Genomic DNA, 25,364 nt, shown 5'->3' on the forward strand with positions numbered 1-25,364 from the left:
TGTCTCAAATATTCCTGAATAACAGTGTTCCCAAGCACTCAGATAGGAACTGAGAATTTCCTCCTCTCAACGCCTTCTCTCACTAGCCTGGGCTTCTGAGTCCTTGTGGTTGTGGAGAAGTCGGCGGTGCTTCTGCTGCTGTCCTTTTCTGGCTGCTTTCAGAATGAGCCTTGCCTTTAACACTGTGTGTGTGTTCAGGCATGATTTTATTTTTATATCTACTTGGGATCTGTTCTGTTTCTGGAATCCCTTACATGTCACCTTTCTTCTCTCCTTCTACGATTCCAGACACAGTCCTTGTTCCCATTTCCATCTACAGGAGAACAGCCCCTCCCAGGTTACTGCCCAGCCCTGGAGGGTAGATAGAGGCATGAGATACAGAGATGTCATCCCCCCTCTCAGGGGCTGCTCTCCCCGCCTGCCATTACCACTCACCCAGCCTGGTGACCCCGAATGGCATGGCATGGAGAGGTGCGGCTGCTGGGGAACAGCAACTTTGAATCCTTTCTGGAGAAAGCACTGAGTGGCCAGTACAAGTCAGTGAGCACAGTTTTGTGGCAGGTACCTCCCAGACCCCACTAACGTCACTGCCAGAACATGGCAGATGGGGAGGCCAGCCGGCGCCAGGCACAGGCCACACAAAACCACCTCTGGGATTTCTGTTTGGAGCTATCTTTCTTTTTAAAATTTCCCATGACAGGTATACATCTCTAGGTGTGCCTTTCCCTAGGAACCCCCAGGACTGTAACTATAGGGTGGGGAAAGGCATGTGCCACTCGAGGTCTGCTCGTGGGAGCTGCTGCACACTGGCATGGGCTCACACAGCATCAGGGGTGCTTGCATCCGAGAGGGCACACCACATCCAGCGCTCGGGTCCTGTTGCTGGGACTGGAAGACACAACCATAACCTTCTCATCAGCACGGCGGACTCCCCAGCACCCACCAGGAATGAGGCCGGCCTTGGGGAACCATCCCCTCTGGGGAAATGACACAAAGCTCTGTGGTCATAAATACATTTTATTTCATTAGAAATGCATAATTAACAGTGTTGAGAGCATTTCCCCCTAGAAAAGTAGGTAAGCAATATTTCCGTCAAAATCGTTAGTTGTCTTTTGCAAATACCTATTTTCATTACACTGAACAGAGCACACAGCAAAAGGCTTCTGCTACTCCACTTTTTTTTCAATTTTCTTTTTTTGTTATAAACACCATAGCAAATTAAAAAAAGCTGTTTGAACAGAGAAAAATATCAGTTCTTGATTTTCCGCATGTACTTAATGCAATCCACACTATGCTTCCCCGCTCTTTCTCTGGACGTCAACAGTGGGACTCAAGGGTCTTCTGGTGGGGACGGTGGTTGTTATTGTCACCTTCTATTCATTGGGACTCTCCCCCGCGGTGAGGCTCTCAGACGCACTTGAACAGAACATGTGCGGTCACCTCCGTGCAAAGCCGTGGGGCCAGGGCGCGTGTGGAACAGGGTGGTTGGCTGGAGCCAGCACTGAGCATGGCAGCAGCGGCTGTCTTAGGTCCTGTTGTGGATGGGCAGCCCGTCCTGCCTACTGGATCTGGATGGCTCCATGCTCAAGCTGCATTTCAGGCTGCAGGGTGGGCTGCAGGGTCTCAGCCGTCTGCAAGAGGAGAGAGACGAGGGCTTTCTATAAAAGTACCTACTAGTGCAAGTCCAGGCTGCTCACGGCTCATAAAACACCAAAGGCTTTCATGCCTGGAAGAAACCTACAGAGCGGAGCTGGGAGGGGCCAAGAGCCCTAGGCTCACCCCTGCTTTGGGAGAGGACTCTCAGGGGCCATGATCCTTCTGTTCAGAACTTCGGTTTGTCCATGCCTCCGCCACCCACCCTCCCTCACAGTGTCTGCAGCTCAGAGTCTCACCCCTGCTCACCCCTGGGGGATGCCTTCCAAGTGGCTGCACCATCCTATTTACCATTATGCCTTCTTATAAAATGTGTTCCACTGTTCCAAAAAAACCCGAGGGGCAGTTACCTTTTTCTCTTTAATGAAAGAAGTTCTAATCAACGAGTTACAGACAAAAGAATTTTAAATGTATATTTACAGTTTTAAAAGAAAGGGAAAAATTCTATTTAGAATAAGTCACCAACCATCCACGACCAGAATAGACCCTCAAACAGAGATTAACTGGGGGGTTTTCTTTAGGATCCCCCAAGCTGCCCTGGAAGGAAACCTGCTTGGGGGGCCAGGCGGGAAGACATGAGGGAAGAAGGGGCAGAAACCCAGAGCTGTAGGGCCGTGGTGGCAGCACACACTACGGCGTAAGGCTCTACTTCAGAGACACGGCACCCAGGATTGCACATGGGGCTTCGTAGAGCAGGGAGGGGTACTGCTGTTTCAGGGCGTAGTATGTGCGTCACCTGCGCAGCCTGCAGAGCCCTGGGCCGTGACCAGTAGGGGTTAGTTTAGGAGAGAAGATGAACCTGGGACACAGACAGCGGATGTTCCCTACAGATTTCCAGGGAGGTCAAGTGGAGTGAGCAGGGAGTGGCTGCAGCGGAGGGAGCAGGGGGTAACAGGCTGGGTAGAGAGCCCCTCCCCATGAACAACCAGAAAGGCAGCTTTGGACTCAGGCAAGCAGAAGGTGGCACACAGATGAGGTGGGCGCCTGCATCCTGGCCTCCTACTGAGGAGCAGCCCATCCTCTACAAAGCCAGACTCCCCCTATGGTTCCTGGGGCTCCTGGGAGGTTCTCGTCAGCCAGACCCGGCCTTCTCCAGAAATGACTTTAGGAACGTGACGCTGTCTGACCAGCAGACTGAAAGTGAACCCAACGAGAGTGGGGGGCCTGCATGCTGACAGAGACAAACATGGCCCCGTCTATAGGAGGCACCAGCGGGGATGAGATGGGAGGTGCAGGTCCTAGGGACACACGCTATGGGCCACACTGGGGGCTGCCCTGCTGCTCTATGGCCGGCTGTTTTGGAGTCCAGGCCAATGGGGTGTCCTCCACGGAAAGCACCCCTGTGGATGCAGATATTCTCTGGCCTGTTCCCATACACGCTCCAATAAGCAGGTCCCACAAACGTGCCAGGCAGGAAGAGACAAGGAATGCAGACAAGAAGCCAAGGTGGCAAGGGGTTAACATGGACACAGCCTTCCTCAATTCCAAAGTCTGTAGAATGATCACGAACTCACAGTCCAGTAACCACCACACAGCACCCCAGGTCTGAACATCCACTGTATGACCCATCCGTGCCCGCCAGGCAGCAGGGAAGAAAACCACCTCAGCACACTGACCCCACTTATGATGTGGGCATCAGATGCCAGCTACCCCGCGTGAGGAGAGCTGGGCCTGCAGGGGCCCTTCATTCCAGGACAAGCTATGCTCAAACCATCCCAGATGAGGCAGCCAGAGAGATTTCCCCTGCCCCGTGGTACTGCTGGCTCCAGTGGACTTCAGGGTGGAGTGGGCCTCTGTGGTCACTGCTGCACAAAAGCCACATAGGAGATGGACCCACACGTGCCCAGGCTGCAGTGGCCATTCACGTGGGAGTGGCCGAAGGAGTCTTGAGGGGACAGAGGGGCAACGCCTCACTACGAATGAGGAGATTAAGAAGCTCACACAGCTGGCCACCTGGTCCCAGGGTCACCTGGGGCACTCTCTTTGGCTACTCCAAGCTCATTCCTCAGCAGCCACCTCATGAGCAAGCAAAGGAGACTTTCCTTTCCTCCCAGCAGCGTGTGAGCCGAGAAAGGGGAGAGGCACTGCATGGAAATTTGGGGCTTCCATTCTGAGCATCACAAGCCAGTGGCATGGAGATACACGTGGCTCCCTGGTGCCGGGATGCAGAGGGGAGAGGGGTGGGGAGGAGCCACCAGCCTGGGTTAGAGCAGACGACAGCCCCTGCATCAGACCCCGGTCTCAGCAGGAAGGCCAGCGACTTACAGCAGCAGCCACAAGGTCTGAGAACACACAGGCAACAGGCACCTCTATTGCTCCCACCACCTACAGCCTGAGCTTTGTACCAAGGAAGACCCCCCACTCTCTCAGGACTCATCCTAGCTTACTCTCAGAGACAGGCCCCATTATTCTATAATCAACCTATGAGATGGAGAGTACACTGTCCCCTAAGGCGGCTTCTAGGAGGCTCTTCGCACTAGCATGGGGGGCCCGGGAGAGGGCATGCTGCTCGCTTGGCCAGGCACACCCACTAAGGGGCCACTCCAGACGCGTCATACCACAGAAGCAGCTCCTTATCTGACATCTCAGGAGGGGTCCAAACAGTGAGTGGATGCCAAGTGTCCCCATACTGTGGGAAAGCACGGTGGACAGGCAACGGGGACAAGACTCACAGTCCAGCAAAACCAGATGACAAGGGCTTCAGGGGCAAGGGCTCAGGGGGCAGCCGGTGCTCACCAGTCAGGTGGTGTGCTGAGGAAGCACACATGGAATGGAGGGGAAACTGCACCCCATGCACGAGCAGCCCCCAGCAAGGCCCTGTGGCTACCAGGTGGGAGGCTGGAAACCAGGCCTGAAAGGGCCCTCAGGACCAAGGGAGGTACCCCAGCCGCCCAGGGCTCTCCTGCACCTCCTCCACTTAGGGCAAGGACCCATGAGCTGCCCCTGGGAAAAGGATCAAGGCCGAGAGCTGGGGCGGGTGGGGGCTGGGGCTACACAGGCAGAGCCCGTGGTCTGCAGGAGCGCTGACCCTGGGATGGGCCCTGCTGTTCTCAGAGGAGCAATGAGGCCTCCGGTGAACGGGGACCCTCACGTTCCGCAGTTCCCAAGAGCTGGTTCTGAGGACATGGGTCGACACACCTTAATTCTTGCCTCTGAACTGAGATAAGACATGACCCAGAATATCTCCAGAATTGGCCTAACACTGGCATCTGGACGGGGATCTAACTCCTCACAGTAGGCTTTACAAAACATGAGGACTTCCTTGCCTTCCAATGATAATTTACTGTCCTTGTGGGAGAACATGAGAAGGAAAAACACCCAGGCTGTGTTCACACCTGCAAAAGCCGCAGGACCTGTCCACAGACAGGGCGTCCATTTCCAGAAAGAGGACCCACCTGAGCCGCAGTGGTGTGGTCAGTCACCGGTGCCAGCTGGACATACTGGACCTGGATGTCACTACCCTGGAGAGGCGAGCCGTCCACCCCAGCAGCAGCAGGGTCGGAAGAGGCCACGGCTATCAGCTGGGCCCCCTGCAGCACCTGGAGACACAAAGCAGACCACCATTGGCACAGACAGCAGAGGGCGGGGCGGGGGCGGGGGCTACTCTGTGGTGGACACGTGAACCAAGGGAGATCGCCCAGGACCACTTTCCACACCGTGGGGTCCACCTGTCTCACGAGTCACTTTGGAACCGCATCTGATTGGTAAGGGTACGCGCGTGAAGGTGTACACGTATGAATGCGCACGTGTGACCAAGCTGTTTTGCAACATCCACAGATCCACCTCCCTCCAACACAGACACCGTGGACAGAATGACGGCTTTTCACGCCTCTCAGGAAAAAGACCAACCAGCTCAAGCTTTCAAAGAGTAAGCTCAGAGACGGCCGAGAGGTGTCCAAGAAGGCTGGCAAGGAGACAGTGGGATGTGGGATGGAGAGGCTGAAGCACAGACACCCTTCTGGAAATCACTATTTGAGGTTCATTGGAGGAGAGACCCCAAGGGCAGCCTGGAGGTGGTATCACATCCTCAACCCATGCACGAGACACATTCACTGGCTCTTCCGGGGAGCCCCTGGAGCGCTTGACAGCCCGGGAGATGGGGAAGCCCCTGACAGTGGATGAACACAGTTAGGAAGCAAAGCAGAAATATGTGCAAGTTAGGGGACAGGGAGAGCTCAGGGTGAGGAGCTGCCGTCAGGAAGGCGGACACTCTGGTGGCTAGAGGGGAACCACCAGGGGACGGGAGAGACCGAGTCCCAGGGGGACTCCACCATGGACTGTGCCTAAAGGATGGGGCAGATAAGGACCCCGGAGACAGGCTCTGGATGACCTCACCACTCACAAGGCATCCCCACCTGGTGCTCCAATAGCAGGGCAGGTGGGTGGACACCCTGCTGCCCCGCAGGCCAGATAGGGAGGTGGGAGTGAAGGCATTCGAGGCTTGGCATTCGTAAGGGAGTTGCCACGAACTGTGGGGGTTTATACTTCGGGTTGCATCCACCACCCACCTCCAGATTCTTGTTGTTGGTCCACAGCAGGACAACGATGAGCATGCTTCCTGACCAGCCCAACCACTGCCTGCCCCCACAAAGCAAAGAGGGTGGGGGTACTCTGAGGGAGAAGGGGCTGTCCACTTTGGCAAAGGCGGGCCTGGGTACAAATCAACTGTGTATAAAAGAGTCTATAGTTTTAAAAGAGCATTATGGTCTTCCATGAGCAAAAGTTCTATTTCTCTAAAAACGAACGTTTCAGTGGAAAAAAAATACCCAGTAAATTCAAGTATTAGAATAGAAGAAAGTTACTAACTACTTTTCCTTTTGTGTCTTCAGAAACCATGTATAGACAGTTGCACATTCTAATACCAGCTAGCTGTGCTAGGAAGGCTAGCACCCCTGGACACGTACACAACCCTGGGCGAGTGGCGGGCCCAGCCTCACAAAGGCACCTGGAAAGGCAGAGAATCTTTCCTAGCTTCGGAGGAACGGAGATGCAATGTGAGAAGAGCCCTCTGGGCAACTGCTGGGTTGGAGGATGGAGGACGGGAAGGTCTGGAGGCTGGGGAAGCCAGGAAATGACCCTCCCCTGGGGCCTCCGGGTGGTGACACCCCTGTGACACCCCAACTTCAGCCCCGGAAGGCCCAAGCTGGAGGTGGACCTCCTGACCATGGAGCATGAGCGGGTGGCCACCAGTCCCTGCGGCCATAGGATACGCACATAGCATGCTTGCCTTTCCTCAGCTGCCACCTTCCAAGGAGCTGGCTTCTCGCTCCCCAAGGGCTAACCCAACAATAACAGCTCCTTTTCCATCATGAGCCATTTCTACCAATGAGTGTTTGAAAGAGAGGTTTGAAAAAACTAGAGAAAACTGAAGTCTCCTGTATTGCTCACATTTTCTTTTCCCCAAGACCTACTCTCCACCAACTTCTCGTGGTCATAAAATAAGACCCAGTCTCGCCCAGTTCTGTAGCTAGGCTTCTGCAGCCACAAGGCAGCCCCCACACGGCCCACGGGATGTCAGCCTCGGGCAGGGGCTGCCCCTGCTCCTCCCAGGTGGGCAGCCTTTCTCTCAGCTGGGGAGGGATCACGTGCGGCACGCTCCCACTGGGTGAGGTTTGGGGTGCAGGGCAGAGCTTGCACAGCGGCAGGAACTCTGCTCCATAGCACCAAGGAAAGATCAGGACAGGGGAAAGATAGAAAGGAAGGGGGTTCTCAAAAACCACACATGAATCTGCCTTTTGGTGGCTGAAGGAGGGAAAGGAGGGGCTGAACTGTCACTGGTACCCCGTGGTGAACCTCACTTGGCACAGTTTTGCTAGATCTTGGATTGAATGTAAAAGCCATGCAATGTCTTGAAACATGGGAGCAAAACGTTAGGCAATACAGTCATGGTTCTGTCACCACCACGTGCTGTGCAAGATCCCTTAATACGCTGATTTCAGGTCAAATTATCAACCATCTTTAATGAAAGCCATGCCTCCATGAAACGGTTTTCTGAGAAGGCTCTGCCTTCCTCTGTTTGGGCTGTGAGCCACAACCCCCGTGACATGGGGCATTTCATGGTGTCCTGGGGGTGAGCCGCTTCCTGTCAGAACCTACTAGTGACAAGACTTTTCACACGGTCCCCAGAGTTGATTAAATCCTGAGGACGAGAACGCCCGAAAGCTCAGAATCTCAACGTGCTACATTATGATAACGAAAGCAGGCACATTACCAGCCTGGCTGGCAAACGAAAATGAAAACGGGAAAATGTTTTCACCTGAGATTTCATCCCAACACACCTCCTCCCCATGTCCGCACTGGTTTGCTTTTGGCAATGGAAAGGAGTCAAAGTCAATGAGCGCACAGGACTGGCGGGAAAGGCCTTCCAGCCACCTTGTCAGTGCCCGTGCCCATCCTTGCACCCCGGACCCCACAGAGGAAACCCTCCCACGGGGCCCTCCCAGCGAGGACCGGGAGCATGACCAGAAGGTGACACCGTTCTTCAGGTGGGAACAGCGAGAGCCCTGAAGGGAGTCAGGCTTCTTGATGGGAGGCATGGTTTCCCCTTCAGCGGACGGAAAGCCCATTCAGACTAGACCCAGGCTGAGGCCGGTTGCAGCACAGGGAGCAGGGCCGGCTGTGGAGAGAGCTCAGCAGCTGAGACATAGGTCTCAGTGTCTTCTGTGACCTCCCGTGGCCCCGGCCTTGCCTGGCTTGCAGGCTTCCTCCTGTGGCTGCCCTCAGCTCCCCCGAAGGGCACATCCCCCCATCGCAGACACCTCTAGACACCCATTGGCAGTGACACCCTGACAGGGGCCTCGTGCTGCAGAGAGACAGCACTTCACAAATAGCAATTTGGGATGCTTTTCAGGTAGCCCTCAAAATTTGGAAAGCTCTTTTAAGGTGAGATTTTGTTAAAGTTCAGTTGTGGAAGAAGAAAGAGAGATGAAGCTGGCACTATTTCCCACTGAGCATCCTGCCCAGGGTCCCAGGCTCCCTGCCACTGAAGCTCCTCACTGGCAGAGCACCTCTTCATCTCTCTTTTTCTTTTTTTTTCTTCTCTTTTTCATTTTTACTTATTTCACATGTGTTAGCCTCGTAAAACACAGCTGACACCTTTCTCTGCCCACGTCCGCAGGAGGAGACACGGTCTCTTACCCTCATCCACAAAACAACATCAATAGCCTGCCTGAGGAGGCCTCCGGATGCGCACTGAACCTACACACAGCAGAGCCCGTTCTCACTCCGCTAAAGGGATGACACATGAAGGAGGAGTTCTAGAAGGTCAGACCAAGGGACAGCCGAGTAACAGGTCACTGGTTTCTCAGCGATTGGTACGTACTTACTAAGAGCAGGTGGTAAAGATGTGGCACTGCTCTGTGTTTAGAAGAACCTACAAGAGCTCAAGTATAGAGGGCACAGCAGCCACCACTGGCAGGCACCCCTGTGGGGTGAGGAGGAAAATCCACTCACTATCAGGCTTGTGGGGCAGTTTCTATTTTAGCCAGTGTCATCTGACAATAAAAGAATGAACCTTGTTACCTGGGTGGAGCTCAGTGCAGGATGACCTGGAAGCCCCAGCAGGATCCCTCCTTTCAAGCCCGCAGTCAGGGCAGAGAAAGGTGTCAGTGGCTGGCGCACAGCAGGCAGTGACTGGGGCATAAAGAGAGACATAGGCTAAGAGGTGAGGACCCGGTGGGTGTCGCCCCAGGGGGCCTCAGGGAGGCTCTGCAGCCTGAGCCACTCATAAGGCAGCCCGGAGGGAGTGGACATTCCAGGTATAGCTGTGCCTCCGCTCCAGCAATTATGTCCTTGAGGCAGCTGTGTTTTACGAGGCTAACACATGTGAAATAAGTAAAAATGAAAACAACACTACAAAAGTCAATCCCACAAGAATCTGATTTACTGCCTATGGTTTGAAAGCGCCTCAAAACTCTAAGCAGCCTCTTGAAATACACAGTAGGCTGGACACAATGTGTAGATTTGGACTTCATTTTAAACTAGTGAAGAATAAAACCAATTTACATCAAATCTGAAACGTAGAGCAGCAAAAAACGAGGTCACATGCTTTTGTGACATGGATCAGTATGTGCCCCGAGAAAAGCCCACTGAAAGTGCACAACCCATCCTTGATCTGCTGGGAGAACAGGAGGCCAGCACCCCACCTATTCCCTCCTGCTCTAGAATGAGCAAGAAGTCTCCAATGAGGAGTTTCCGGCTCCTTCCCACTCATTTGGGGTTTGCAACCTTCTCCCAACAGGCTCTGGAATGTAGAAAAATCTAACAGGAATGCAGTGGGCTCCCAGGTCAGCAGCCAGGAGCATCACCTCCAGGCTTCCAGCAGCCAGCAGCCTGTGGCTGACCTCAGGATGTGCCCCCCAGTCCCCCCAGAGGGCATGCATCTGAAGCAGCCCACTAAGCAAATACTAGATCTAAAAGCACTGGTTTTTTAAGTGCACACATCTGGTTTTCCTCGATATACTTCCAATTTTGAAACTCTGTTTGATACCCAACTGAAATAATGCAAAACTGGTGCAAAGCCTAAAATAAATGCAAGAAGTCCAAGGACTTTCCTGTAATGTTTAGATGTAAAATTTTGAATCCAACCAAGAATCTGCTCAGATGGAAAAAAACTGAAGCAAAACAAAAAAACCAAACCCAGACTCTCCTATCATCACAAGATACACTTTCAACACAGTTTAATTACGTGTGTGTGGCCAGGAACATAGATGAGACACGAACCTTGAAGGTGTCCTGGAACAGCGTGGTCACTCGTTCCTGACATCACCTTTTGCACCCAGCCTATTAAGGGAACAACATCAATGAAGCCAATCTTCTCAAATCTAGATGTTACTTCACGAGCAGCTTCCTCGTGACAAAAGCACAAGGCGTTGAGAGAGGGAAGCCCGTCCCAGGGATGCCCCAAATCACCACTGGCCAGGAGCTCCACCAGCCCCCAAATCTTCTTCATATATTTGCACAGCAAACGCCAAGAACGAGTTATCATTCTTAAGCTTTTAAACCGTCTGATGGGAAGAGCCATGTGTTTCCCAGGTTCTACTGCGAATGTTTTCATAAGGCAAGTCACTCATGAGCACATGGTCAGAAATGAGCACATACGGCCACTCCTCTGGGGTCGTTCCTCAGAGGTGCAGGGAACTGCCCCAGAGCCACCATCCAGATCCGCTCACAGAGAGATGCTGTGTGGCAAGCAGCAGTAACAGCAGTTTCTGCTGTCTGCTCTGGAGCTCATCCCAGCATCAGGGCACAAACCTCAAACATAATCTGGGGGAAAAGCAAACAAAACCTAAAAAAATACAATAAAGCAGAAGCGGAAGTCTGGAGATACTTGGTATTCATCTCCCATCATTCCAGATAAGGCAGCATTCCTGGGAACAAATCTTAACCATGTGCTTTAAGACCTTCCGGTAGATTGGGGTGGGGTTAATAATTCAGCCAAAATCAAATCCGAAGACCTTCAGTTTTTCCCAGGAGTTCCAGGCCCCTGGCTTCCAGAAGGGGCACAAGGGGTGGGTGGGGAGCAAGTGAGAAAGAACAGGAGGAAAATGAAAGCTCTGTGTCAGTAACGTGTGCTAGTGGGTCACCACCACTTGGGGAAGGGAGGGGTGGCTGGGGGCACCCAGCCTGCCAACCTGCACCGTCCAGGACTATGAGGAGCTGGAGGGCCAGCCACAGAAGTGCACGCTGCTTCAGCGCCCCATCCCATGGCTCTGGTCACTGCTCTAATTCAGAAAACTCACTGTTGCAGAACAAGAAAGCTTCTCGTGTTTGCTGTGTGGGGTCAAAGAAAGAACTTCTCCAAGGGGCAAGGCCATCTTTCCTAGAGTTCACCTCAGTAGGAAGTACTCGTAAGGTCTGTCTGTGCTCTAGGGACCACAGATGCCAGTGTACTTCCTCCCAGCGTGAGGGGAAGCCAGGAAATGTGAATGGCTGATCAGGCTGTAAAACACACACGGGTCTGCTGTTCATGTGGCCAGATATTCACAGTGAGCTGCTGGCTAACAGCGTCTGCGTGTTCCCTACACTGGGTGCTGTGTACTCAATCCGTGCACTGTTCCTATTCTACCCTGAGAAGAAAGGTTCAGAAATGGATTTCTATACTGAGCAAGATTAATCACACACCAGAGAAGGCCTAGCGAGGGATGACTTCCTTGCCTCTGGGATCAGTTCCAGAGGCGACTCTTGGCCCTACAGCCGAGGCTCAAAGTACACCCTGACGTACAGAAAACCGCCCCTTCCTATTCCACAATCTAAGGACAGCCAGAGCAACAGGGAGATAGGGGGTGGGTGCAGGCATCCCACCCAAGGCCCCTCCTTCACCAAGCACCTGTCACCTCAGAGCACCTTGCTCCCTGGTGCAGAGCTCGGGGCTCACCACACATCTCCGTGGCACGTGGGTCTGAGTAGGGGAGCTGTGCCTCCAACTGCATCCCCCTAAAGAAATGTCCACATCCTAACCCCTTGTACCTATATATGTGGAACCAGAGTCTGGGAGGATGAGATTAAGTTAAGCAGAAGTCACACAGGAGATGAGCCTAATCCAATGGCAACTGTCTTCCTAAGAAGACAGACATTTGGACAAGACATGGGAAGGCAGGTGCCACGTGACCACAGAGTGGAGGGATGCCACCACAGCCCAGGGTTGCCTGGAGAGGCAGGCAAGATGCCCCCCAGAACCTCCAGAAGGAATGCAGCCCCAAGAACCCTGATTTTGGACCTCTGGCCTCCCTACTGTGAGAGAACACATTTCTGTTGAAGCCAAGCAGTGGGGGTCACAGATTTTGGGATGATAGCTCAGGAAAAGACAACCCACTTTCAGACTCTCGGGTGGTTTGCCTTAACCCCACGCCGAGGGCCACCTGGTCAGTTTTCTAGTTGACTGAGCTCAGGCCTTTGGCTTCCAGAGAACATCCTGACAGCTCCTCCCCTCCCCCTCATCACGATTGGCTGCTCATACACAGGTCCTCCGGGTGGGCTCTAAGGGCAGCCTTCTCCTTATCCCCAACAGCAGGGATGTGTGCTCCCTGGATACCCTGACAGGTGTGGGGCTGAGTCTGGCTGGGTCCAGGCAGGCCTCAAGCATAGCCAGCGCACAAAAGATACCGCTGGGCGAAGCTCATGGGGAAGAACGTAGTCTGGGCCAGGCCGGGGAGAAGAGCAGCTGGACCCTGGCAGAAACCTGAAGACATGCACATCGCCTAAAGACCATCAACAGAAAGCTGCCAAAACTGAGACAAAACAAGTGAAGTTCTCTTAAAAAGCCAAATTCCCATTTTCTATTAAGAACTGGCCTCTTCTGGACCAACTCCTAATTAGTCTGCAGGAGAAAGGGAGCCTCCTCCCAACTGCTGATGGCATGCTCCTCACCCAAATCAGCACAGGGTACATGGTGACTGGACCCAACTCCCCGCTGGGGCTGTGCTGTCCCAGCACCTGCCTGTGTGTGGCAGTGTCTGAAAATCCATGGTGAGGGAGTAAGATACAGTAGGGTTACTGTCTACACAAAAGCTGTCTGGGACAAGAAGCCAAAAATGCTTCCAGGCCCAAACTCCCTTCCTGTGCCCATAGGAAAAATCGGTCACAGCAGCCCAATTCTTTCCAAGAAGAGACTGAGTGCTAGGAGTTGAATGTCTGTGTACACCCCCAAATCCCTGTGTGGAACCCCAAACCTCCAGTGTGACAGTCTGGAAATGAGGTCAGGAGGGTGAAAGCCTGGGATGTGACCAGCACCCTTCCAGAAGTGGGACACACATGGTGTCTGCACATGGGCACCAGGGAAGGCCGTGTGAGTACATCCCCAGGAAGGGGGTCCTCATCAGAAGCCCTCATGTCAACACCTGACATCAGGCCAACAGCCTCCAGGACCGTGAGAAATCAGGGGCTGCTGTGTAAGCTGCCCCATTTGCAGTCACCATTTTGGTGGTGAGAGCTGCTGGCATGCAGAGGCAGAGGACACACACGCCCTTCCTCCCAGTGACATGGGTAAGACATCCTTATAAGATGGGAGTTTCAGGAACCCTCCAATCACCATCCAATCACCACAAGGGCTGGCTCGGCAAGAGGGTGGCCAAGGCATGGATAAGTTCAGAGACAACTGGACAGATGGCGGTGAGAAAACACCCACCAGTGGACCCACAGGCACCTTGGATACATCAGTCTTGGGCTCAGACCCACTGGCACTCATTTTCTAGGATGTTCCAGTGGAATGGACCTCTGAGACATGCTGTGCACTCATGGATGGTCCTCAGAGACCTAGTCGTTTCAAGTTCAATTTTGGAAAAACCCCTCTAGTGAGGCCCTGGGTCCCAACTCCAGCAGGCACATCTCTCAGGGCACCTCAACCAGAGACTTTGCAGAGCGTTTGTTTTGGCCCTTGGATGGAGTGACACCTTGTTTCTAACCTCCAGGGTCCAGAAAGTAGAAAATAGACAGGCAAGGACATGGGCCCCCGGGCCAGGCATCCCAGGGATGGAGCAGGAGCCCAGCCCGGCATCCCAGCCCTCGTGTGCCCACACACAGGAGCAGCAGTGCCCACAGGTTTAAGGCACAGAGCACCGCTCTCAGACACGTTTGCACTGAGAACCACGTGGCCGCATGGTGCGCTCAAGGTGAGATGAATGGACTCCAGGCATCAGACACAGTGCAGACGTGTAACTTCAGGTGTAGAGAATGTCTTTCAACTTTGTCCAGAGACAAAGAGAGTAACACTTCACACTTGGCCAGTGGTGGGCTGCCTGTGGGAAGGAGCGTGTGGGCCGCTCAAGAGGCGGGAGTTCACATTTTACTTTCCAGTGTGCTCCAATATGGCCCATGGTATGCTCACGTTAGCACTGTGCCTAGAAAACGGGAAGCCAGCAGCACAAATAACCAGGTGGTAGGGCGGGGGACTTTCCTCCTGAAGGGGAGTCCATGCAGCTGAGCGGTGCCCCGGCTCAGGCTCCCGCCCCCTGCACCGTGTACTGGCCAAACCCACAGGAAGCCAGAGGAGAGTGGCCCAGACCCAGGCATGTCCTTCTCGCGCTCAGCCATAGCGGGTCTGCTCCAGAGAGCTGCCAATGGCGACGAGTATCAGGGTCACATATGTAATATTTTGGTCAATCATCATTCCACCTAAGTGTGAGCAGGACCGTCAGAGTCAAGGAGCCTGCTCGGGAGCAGCAGGACCGGCCGGGTCCTGGGGCCTCAGCCCAAGTCTGTAGCACTGGGCATCTGGCAGAGATGTCATGTTGTTTGTTGTCATTAGCTCCACTCTGCCAGGGAGGAAATGGAGCCTCAGAGGCTAACTTCTGAGCTGGGTCCACAGGCCAGTAAAAATACAAGCAAACAGAAGCAGCTCTGAGCACAGCCGTGCCAACTCCGGCCCAGCTAGCCCATAGCACATGGCCAGAGACTGTCCGTGAACAGTGAAGAGAGCGACCGCACACCAGCCACGGGGCTGGGAGCCCCCAGCACCCCCACTGGGCTTGAAACACTGAGGAAGACTGTTTAGGAGAAGCCTTGCCACCTCAGACTTCGTGGCGAGGAGAAAACAGCCGCAGGGCTCTGGTGTCTCTTAGGCCCACTCATCTCCTGCCAGAGCGCCTGCTGACCACTGCCCACGTCTCCTGTGGGTGCCGAGGAAGAGTCATCCTAGATGGACAGGCTTTCTCTCAGAGACCTGCCTGCTGGTTACACCACAAAGGCCTACTGCTACGACTTCAGCCAAGCTCCTGCTAACTGGGCCCCTCGCACAACCTCCTCAAGACACCTGTAGCTGGTGGCCTGAGTCCGGGCACATGACCTGGGAGGTTCGTGTGTCCCTCTGCCGGTGCCACTCCTGGAGGGGGGACACGTGCACGGACAGTTGGGGCAGCTATCACTGGACTGTGGGCCCCTGTCATTACTCCTCCAAAGGCTTCCATCATAAGATCGCCTGTGTGTGGTCATCTTCACCATCCTCCAGCTACAACGCCAAACGCAGAGCACAGGCCAACCCGAAGTGGCGAGCACAGGACTGTCCCTGACGCCAAGCGCACAGCGTCCAGTGCTATGCACACGTCTGGGACATAGAAACATGAAGTGAGAACAGATGCTGAAAGCAAATGCACAAGCTCACAGGAGTAGACGAAAAAGCAGAATTAAAAATCAGTCTGGGTCACTTTACAAGCTTTTTGTTTGTTTTGCTTTGGGAGTCCCCATGAAACAATGGCCTGAATTTTAAAAATAAGTGACAGTATGTGTTTGCATGTGAAAACCATTCCAAGATTATATTTCTACCCTTCACACGTGTCATGCAGAGAGCAGCCAACAGTCTGCTGGTGCCTCCCTCCTGCACACCGCACACTGGACGTCTCAGATTCTCTCTCTCTCTCTCTAGCCCAGAGCCAGGGGCACTCACGCTTCATTTGTGGACTACAAATCCTTCCAGGGAGGGTATCTCACCCAGGATTTCCAAGTACTCCCCTCAGTACCCAGGTGAGAGAAACAAGGAACCTCCTGGCTGCTCAGAACAGAGACCGTGTGATCTGTTCCTGGGTCAGAAACTGACCTCCGCTCCGCATCGCGTGACACGTCTTCATGTTGACATTTGCACCGTCCTGCTGTGGGCTGTTGCAGGTTTCTAAATGTCAATCCTCACAGAGTCCAGGACGGAGCTTCCTCCCTGCAGGTGCGTAAGTGCACACAGCACGGTATGGTCCTGTTGGGCCGTACCCTCTGTCCATGGGACACTTGTACTCAGCACAGGCTCCTGAGGAGGGACACTAGGACCTTCCCCTCCACCATCCTCCAGATTCCCCAGATCAGTGAGTGAGCGAAATCATGTAGTACGCTCTGAAGTCACTCACCAGCCCATTCACACAGCAGCGCTCCTTTGTTAACCAGGCTCCCAGGCACAATGAACCTATGATTTCTAAATAAAGATTCCTCATGAAAACACCATGAATTTAATACTCAGTGGTGCATTCTTGAAGCAGGTAAAAAGAAAAGTGGGAAGGTATCCTGGGCTTGAAAACATTTTATTCTGCTGTAATTGTCATGTGATGGTTCAAGGGCTCTGTGTGACATCACTTGGGCTCCTGTATCTTATCCATCAGGATTCAGCACATGGCATGCCTCTCACAAGTATGCTGGCCCTCCATGGCCCTCCCTGCTCGTTTCCCAAAGGACGACTACGTGTTTCCGAGGTCTCCAAACCTTAAAACCAATGTCACCCGCCTTCCCAGCCCTGACCCCCCAGTGCTTTCTCCACTGGCTACTGTCCCTTCTGTAGTATAAACCCCGAGGCTACATGGAGGGCGGGGAAGAGGCTTGGGTTTTATGCAGGGGGGGGCTGTCAGAGTGCCTGAGTTTGCACAAGGGAAGGGCCGGGTGTGATCAGAACAGGGATGAAATGGTGTTGCCTGGTTGGTTCAGTGGCTGAGCATCTGCCTTTGGCTCAGAGCATGATCCCGGGGTCCTGGGATTGAATCCCACAATGGGCTCCCCACGGGGAGCCTGCTTCTCCCTCTGCCTGTGTCTCTGCCTCTCTCTGTGTGATGAATGAATGAATGAAATCTTAAAAAAAAAAAAAGAACAGAGATGAAATGTCCTAAGAGATGACCTCTTTCATACCCTACCTCTGACAAAGGAAAAGTAAACTCCATGCAATGGCAAGGAGGCCCCCTTCCATCCACCCTCCCTCCATAAGCCAGAAACTCAGAAATCCCATTTCTGGGGCAGCAGGTTTCCTCTCAGCAGATGCCACCCAGGGGGGGATGGCTCCTGGAACAGAACCCTTGGGTGTAGAGAGCCCTTAGCTGCTCTGCGCCATCAGCCAAATCGCAGGCATGATGGCACAGGCTGTGGGCTCCCACTGTCCGTCCAGGCATGGGGATGCTCCCCCCATGACACACCAGGCTTACCTGCAAGAGACATGGACACATTTCAAAGACCATGGCAGAAAGGCCCAAGGAAATCAGTACACCTCCCTGGCACAGAGAGAGTTCAACTTGGATCCCACCAAAAAGAAATTCTGGAATTACTCAGAGGTCACTATTTTTCAGCCTACTGAGCTGTAAATTTTAAATAAGTACACCTCTATACATTTCTAGGCTGTCACTCATGATTAAAGTTACCAGGGAATACACGGCTGTGTTCCTAAATAGCTTCAAAATGAAGTGTTTCAAAATGCCTCCTACTTACATCTTACAAATAACCAACAGCTAATTTGGAATAATTATTGTTGTATTCATTTACCAACAATTATCAAGAACTGATAGCATGGTACTACACTGGGTTCTGTAAGGAACAGGAATGAATAAAATTTGTGGACCTAATGGTATTAAAACTATTTAGAGCTTAACCTTTTAAACATATTTGAAAATGATTTTAGGGTCTGCCCTTGATTTGAAGACTCCTCCTTGACTGGAGGCACCAGACCTGGATATGAATTCCACCCCAAGGAGCTCAGGCTGGGCCGTGGGTGCATGAGCAGCATAGAGTTTCTGTCCTAACAGCTGGGAGTACCTCTGAGGTAAAGCTCCTTCAGCCTCAACTATTCGTAACCCGCTCAAAGACAACCTCGTTCCAGCTACACACAATTCTGAAAACACACATTTAAGTAACCAGTGCATCCAACTTCTCTCAAGAAAGCATCATAATATCCTTCCCACCCTGTGTCCTGCATGAACCAGCCTGGTCTGCGACAACTGCAGGGAAACATGACAGGCTGTCCCCCTGAGACGACTGAAATGACTATCCTTGCTGCTCAGAGACCGAGACAGTCCAGAACCAGCTCCTGGTGCTCTGCACCCGCTTGCAGCCAGCCCATGTCACTTTGTATGACAAGCCTCTGCTGGAATCCAAGACGATTCCTGAGACCTGGAGCCAGCAGCAGGGCACACAGTGGCCCCTGTGTCCCATCCAGGCTAGCCGCCTCACATGGGGTGACCCACAGCCCTGTACACACTTGGGGCTAGCCAGAAGGCTAGGCTTCCTCAACCAGGCGACAGGAGATGCACACTTGTTTTTGTGACTTTTCTAGGATATTTTTGGAACTAATCAACACCAAACTCATTCTGCTCTGGCCTTTATAAGCTTAAATTATATTTTCCACCATCTCTAGTTAGGGAAGGCTTTTCCATAAGGGATTCATTCCCTGAACTACCTAGGTCCTCCAAGATTTCTGTTTGTGTCTGGCATGCAATGCAGAAACATATTTTCTTGAATGGAACGTTTTTATGAGAAGTGAAGTGACACAGTGTATGCTGTTGTGAGGTGGAGAATGCTCTGCCTGCTGTGGCAAACCATCTATCGTGGACCACACCTCGCAGAAATCCTACACTCCTTTACCGCCACAGACAACAACGGCCCCCACCACCCACACCTCCTGCACATACAACACATTCTCTACATATCCACGTCCTTCTTCTCACCCACTTCAAAAAGAGTCGTGCACATAAAATGCTGGATACTTCCTGTCTCTGCTAATCTCTTCCCCAGCTGAGTTTAGAAGGCCCCATTTCACGGAAAAAATTCTGAAAGCTACTAAAATTTACTTTCAAGTATAAGGAGGAATACAAATGCCAAAGAAGTCAAGAGAGGTTTAAAAGTTTAAAGAATGCCAAGCTATTGTTAAGTATTGGTAAAGTCACCTCACAAGGGCAGTGGGAGCAGCCTGGATTTATCGCTGTGTTGCTTAGCTTTGATACAAACAAATTGTGTGCCTGCCTGGTGCATTCGTCATTACAGAGATGGGCTTACTACCAGAACACACACAAAACTCTCCAGGTGTTCACATCAATGGAGACTGTTTAGCTTACAGACCTATTAAACTTTTCTCATACACATTTTAGAACATTAGGTACAGCTACTTAAAAAAAAAAAAATAGTATCACAACACACATCTAGCTGAAATAGTACTAAACCATTCTGTGATTCATGGTCTTAGCAACATGACTAAAGCCCAAGTTTTATGGATTTCCCATGTGGCTAAAAATCTCCCACATGTAGAGAAATAATTGACCCAGATTTCAATGTTTCAACAGATAGGATATTGCCTAGCAACAGAGTTTGGTACAAAGTGAGTGTTTAAACCTTTCTCAATCTGCAGCCCATAGCAGACATGCTGAGGAACTGTGCTAAAAGCCAAAAGGAAGTACTGCCGTTGTGGGGTCACCAAATAGGACTCAGAAGGTCCTATGTAGAGAGGATAGATCAGAACACAGCTCAAGAAAATAAAGAATCCCTCTCAACCCCAAGTGGTGGCGGCAGTGGCGGTGGCAACAGTAGCGGTGAGGCTGTTCTAGAGAACTGGAGGCAGTTTGGGGCTTCAGGGGTCATAGGATCCGTCCCGGGTTTTACCTCCCTGCATAATCCTGTCCCCACATGTAGAATAGGTACCAACACCCACCTAGTTCCTGAACCTCTCTCCTCACCTCCCCAGGAATGCCACAGGAGACGTTATGATGCAGGAGAAAACATGTCCAGCCCCAGAAAGGGGTGCCTGAAGCCCTGCGGGCAGGAGGCTCCCCACTCACGGTTGGGAAGCCTGCTACATGATGTCCAAGGTTAAAGTGACCTCTAGCTCCTTGTTCTTGGTTGTGTTTTGATCTTTAACAACAACTTAGGATCAACTACAAGAAAAAAAGGCCTTGGCGCCCTCTCAGGACTGAGTGCCTGTCCCTGGGTGAAGAGCCCAGCAAGCAGAGAAGAGCCGCGGATGCGGTGCTCCAACATGAACTGGAGGGCAGCCAGTGGCGGCCAGCTATCCAAAAACAGATCGCTCTTGGAGCATTATTTCTAGTCACATGAATACATGTTTAGGGCTGTGCTTTGCTTTCTTAAACTCCCAAAGAAATGACATAAATGGAATGAAAAGATATCTGAGAAATTATATAAGTTTAAATTTTAAAAATCTAAACTTTGTAAATGCAAAAAAGACTTTGTAAATGCAAAAAAGACTTCAGACTTTCAGCAGTTCAATGATTATTTCACAACATATAATTAGAAAAATGCATCCGACTTTGATCATCAGCCAAGCTGCCCCAACAAAGCACACCGTTAATAAATCCCATGAAGTTTCTTAATGTGGATTTGTGCCACATGGGTGGGCTGCTGTCTGCCTGAGGTCACGACACTGGTGCTGACAGACTTACCCTCAACCCATCAGCTCAAACAGGGAGGGTCATTTCTGGGGCCCGTAATGTGCTGTGTGATTCATCTAGTAAAGGTCTCCCTAAAAATACTTAGGTGTCCTTCACTGCAGTCCTGCCACTGCCGCCCATGCTTCCTGCACCCCAGCTGTACACGTGGGCTGAGCCCTCCCTGGCACAGCATGGGCCCCCCCCTTGAAGGAGCTCAGAGTCAAGGCACACTGGGCGCAGAGGGGATGCCGAGAGATGCTGTGACCCTCCTTGCCTCATCCTTTCCAGCTCCAGATGACAGCACAGACATTCCACACCACCCATAAAGAAGGCAGGGTCATCAAAGGGGCTGGCGGGTCTATAGCTTCAGTTATATCACCTCTTGGAACCCTGCCACCTTGTGCAAGGCCCGGGGCCACAAGGGGAGCCTGCACAAAGGAGGATGGCCTCACTGAGCCCCCGGGTGTGGCCCAGCCCAGCTCCAGCCCTGGATGTGGGCCCTACAACAGGCCAGACAGCTCAGACTCCAGATGACCCACCCCAGTGATGCCACTGCACCCAGCAAAACCATGGAGATAGGCGGGATAATGACTGGTTGTGGTCATCAGCCCTAGTTTTGGGGCAGTATGTTGCACATCAAGAGGTAACTAAAGCAAGAGTGACAGTTCAACTCCTTACACAGGGAAGCACCCCTGTGCCTACAGCCCTAGTAGTGTCTCCGTGCCTACAGCCCGACTAACATCCCTGTCCCATTGCCTACAGCCCGAGTAGCATTCCTGTCCCCAAGCCTACATTCCCTACTAGCATCCCCATCCCCATGCCTACAGCTCTACTATAAGGTTTTCAGCGCCTGCAACTTAGCATCAAATAGTTCTAATTACAACATACACACTGTTACCCAAACTTATGGATTTCTGCTTATTTGTACTTGCATGTAATTGAAGCATGACTCACTCATGACTGGTTCTAATTCAGGAAGATTTAGACTAGACTCTCCCACTCTACCATGCCAATGTCAATTAATGTCTGCCATCTTTAGAGATCTGGTCCCTTTCTGTCCAACCATCACTCCCACTTACATGACCAGTGGAGATGAGCCACTGGCAACACAAGATGCTCAAGCAATCAAGGAGTGGATGTGTCAAGAGCAGTAGATACACTAAATGAAAAGTATCTTGTCTGTATTTAACTCCCTTTACCCCAGTTGATCCTGCCTTAAAAATCCAAACAAACCCACAAGACAAGATTTATATTCTTGCTAACATGACTGAAATGCTCGGCTGGCAAAGACCCCACTCTGCCCTACACGGTGCTCTCAATCTGAGCACTATGACATTATGCTCTAATTCAAACAACACATTTCCTATGCCTTATGTAATCTAAACCCCCCCAAGAAAACAAGTACTTTAGAGAAGGAAGAGGGGAAAAAATAAAATATTTTCATTTTAGCAACATAATGAGTTACAGGAGATGTCTGGTCTTGATGTGAAGTCATGTGGCTGGGAGCTCCATGTCTCCAGCATGAGACCTCAGAGCACTCCTGCTTCCACCGTAGTCCCAGAGCCAGGCCCATCTCCTCCTGGGACCCCACACAACACCCACTGCAAAGCAGGGCACATCCTGCAGCTTTGTAACCACCTTCTGCCCCGCTTGTCACAACGATGCAAACTTTAATATCTTATGCTTTCATATCACAATTTGTTTTGTGGAAGCCAATTCAACACTGAGAGTATTTTCAGAATAAAAATCCTTTCTTTCTGGTCACTTCTTTCTTCCACTACTCAAACTGAACCTCTCTGCATGAAGTCCGTACTTCCACATGTAATTCTATGACTGCATCACCATCTCTTAAACAGAGTATAATTATTTAGTTGTTCTTCCAACTGATTAGATAAATCTGAAAAATTGTCAGTTGGCAAACCTTCAACTAGATAAAAGTAATCAGAATCAAAGCATGTATAGTATCTTTTGCTATCTAAACCCAGAGGGTCTAAATATTCCCTACAAAGACTTGGCAACATTTTTATCCAAAACTCACCATTCAAATTAAAAAACTGTTGTAACAAATTCACAATCAACTATGGTGTGGCATGTGATTTCTTGAGAGGCTGAAGCCTCTCCTGTAATTACATCTGAGCATACCCACCATTGTCACCTGTCAGCTTTCCCCCACCGTCCTAAGGGTTGCCCCCTTAAATCCCAGTGTCTGCTTCTGCCAACACCTGGGGACACTACTAATTGGTGTCAAATTTAGATGGTCTCTTTAAAATCACTTTCACTTAATTATAGCACACAGTCCTAGCCATGCAAAAAGAAAGCATAATTCACATCTGACACTTCAGCACAAAGTGCTGTGAGGGCACAAAACACCATGATAAGTTCACAAAGCACTACATCATCAGGACACCAGTGCCGGAAAGGCCCTGACTAAAACAGATATATCCCTGATCTGAGAGTGGATCATCTGGGATGGGCTGGAATGGACCATTGTTGTTCCTGCTTGGGGGATGAGACTGGAGAGCCACACACACATACTCAGAAGACCTGGAATCTGAACAGTGAGGGTGTTTCACTAAAGTCCAACTCTGACTCATAATCCCAGGGTACTGATCATCAGGCTCTAACAAGGGTTAACAGAGCAGAGGGGCACACTAGACCTTCCCTTACCAGATTCCATGATGCACAGAGCCAAGTCTACCTGCCCCACAGGTAAGGTGGCACAAGGACCAGCAAAGGCCCCATGGCGTGGAAATGGGGGGAGCAGCTGTAGGGTGGCAAGCCCCCGCCCAACTGCAGGGGAAGGAGCCACAGACCCCAGCGCTGTCCTCCTGTGGGTGGGGGTTGGGGCAGTGGGGTGGGAGCTGGGGGGTTAACTCAGAGCCCCTGCTCCCCGCACTGCTGTGCCCCACAGGCACCCCATCAACAACATTGAGTGGCGTGGCGGGTTCTGTGTCTTGCGAAACATCATTCTGTTCTGCGAATTTTCAGTTAACTTAAAAAATGCAGCTGTCACGAGCAGAGTAACTTCATAGGAACAAGAGCCAGCCAAGTGATAAAATGACACGGAATTTCCACAAAGGGAAAACAAAAAAGGATTAGCTAAACAGACTGACCAGGCAGCTTTACATAAACACATACTGTTTATTTAAATCAGAAAGCTGAGCTTCCTTTAAGGAAGCAAAAGGTGGCAGATACTACAACTCCTCCAGCCATGTCAGTGTGTGCTACCTCTTCCTGAGCTCTGACTGCACGTCCCACACACAGGATGGATGGCAGGACCCGGGCAGAGCTAGGGAAGGCAGGTGAGGCGGCACAAGCAACCTGAGCCAGATGATCAATAAATTATGATTTGTGTAGCACAGACGGCCATCAGCACAGGAGCTCTACTGCCCTTCTCAAGAGATGGTGAGAGAACAGGAGGAGCGTCTGTGAGAGCATGTTGCTCCCTAGGACAGGCCTTGGCAAGACCACCAACTTGGAGGAGGCAACCCTTGGTAAGTGTACACAAAACACCTTGGTTTTGCATCATTTTCAGAGACGGGCTCCTCTGATGGACATTCCAGGAGTCCTTCCTGGGTTGAAAGCTGTGCCACTGTCTCGGCCATGAGACTGGGCTCTCTGTTCTCATGATTTATTTAGGACATGCTGACTCTAGCCATACGTGGTAACAACAGTGCTAACATAATATAAAAACCTGATCCTTCTACTGTTCAAAAATCCCAAGTGGAATTCTCAGAAATAGAGACAAAGAAGAACAGCCATGTCCCACACTTTCTTTTCTTGTGAATTAGTATAAATACAAACCACTAAGTGGTCAAAGGCAGAGATCAGCTACAGACGATGACCTGACCTCTCCGACCCTAGCTAGGTGGGACATCTGCCTAGGAGATGAGAAACACACAACGACAACCTGCTGAGAACTGACCTCCACAGGTCCAGCCCAATGACCTTATCTCCAAGACAGGGTTCGGAAGCAATGAATGGGGACCGTGGGCTAACTCTGCACTGTTGCAGCTTTCAGGTGCTTCAGGGCTCTGATGAAAACCTCAAGTGTGTGTTTCCAGATGAAACTGAAAGCAGAGGAACTCCAATCTAAACAAGTGATTTAATCTAAGGTCTGCTACACTTCTCCCAAAGTGTTCAGGGGGTTCCAGATAAAACCCAAGAGGTGTGGTCGCTGACCCCTCATGTTTGAGCCCAGGAACACATTCCCCAGGCCCCCATGCAGGGCCGACACCAGGCCCCCACCAGTGGTGACAGACGTACACGGGTATTTCAGATGGGGGAGACCAGGTGGCTGGTCTCCAGGATACCAAGTACTATGGTCTTGAGAGTAAAGAGGCTCTATGTTTGTGGCTCCAGGTCATGTTCTATAAAAAAGGAAAATTCTCCAGACTCTCTTTCATAATTATTCAAAGATTATACATGTCTCTTTAACAGAAACTCTTCAGAAGGGCATAAAAATGTCAATCCTCAAATTCACCAGCAATTTCACTGGATCTTAGGAAGTAAATCCCTCCCTAGAAACTCTGATGGCTGGAATACTCGGCCTTGTAAAGATAGTTCATATCTGGTATGTACAATGACTATTTCAGTTATGCTTTTTGT

The 25,364-nt window shown here is 51.4% G+C and overlaps 1 protein-coding gene across 10 annotated transcripts in view; it reads right to left on the bottom strand.

Annotated features, from left to right (window-relative positions):
* Positions 1–999: 999 nt before the first annotated feature.
* The window catches only part of BANP (BTG3 associated nuclear protein), a 104,914-nt gene continuing 80,549 nt past the window's right edge, over positions 1,000–25,364 (bottom strand). For 8 of the 10 annotated variants that reach the window (XM_038538083.1, XM_038538082.1, XM_038538081.1 and 5 more), the window contains 2 exons: positions 5,049–5,192; positions 1,000–1,631 (listed from right to left, as the gene is read on the bottom strand). In XM_038538083.1, the coding sequence (XP_038394011.1) occupies positions 1,560–1,631; positions 5,049–5,192 (216 nt within the window). In that variant the 3' untranslated portion in view covers positions 1,000–1,559. Of the gene's footprint in view, positions 1,632–5,048; positions 5,193–10,395; positions 10,435–25,364 lie in introns of those variants that run through there. The other 2 variants (XM_038538085.1, XM_038538084.1) reach the window with 2 other exon arrangements.

The sequence above is a fragment of the Canis lupus genome, chromosome 5 (genome assembly GCF_011100685.1).
Source record: "Canis lupus familiaris isolate Mischka breed German Shepherd chromosome 5, alternate assembly UU_Cfam_GSD_1.0, whole genome shotgun sequence".
NCBI lineage: Eukaryota > Metazoa > Chordata > Mammalia > Carnivora > Canidae > Canis > Canis lupus.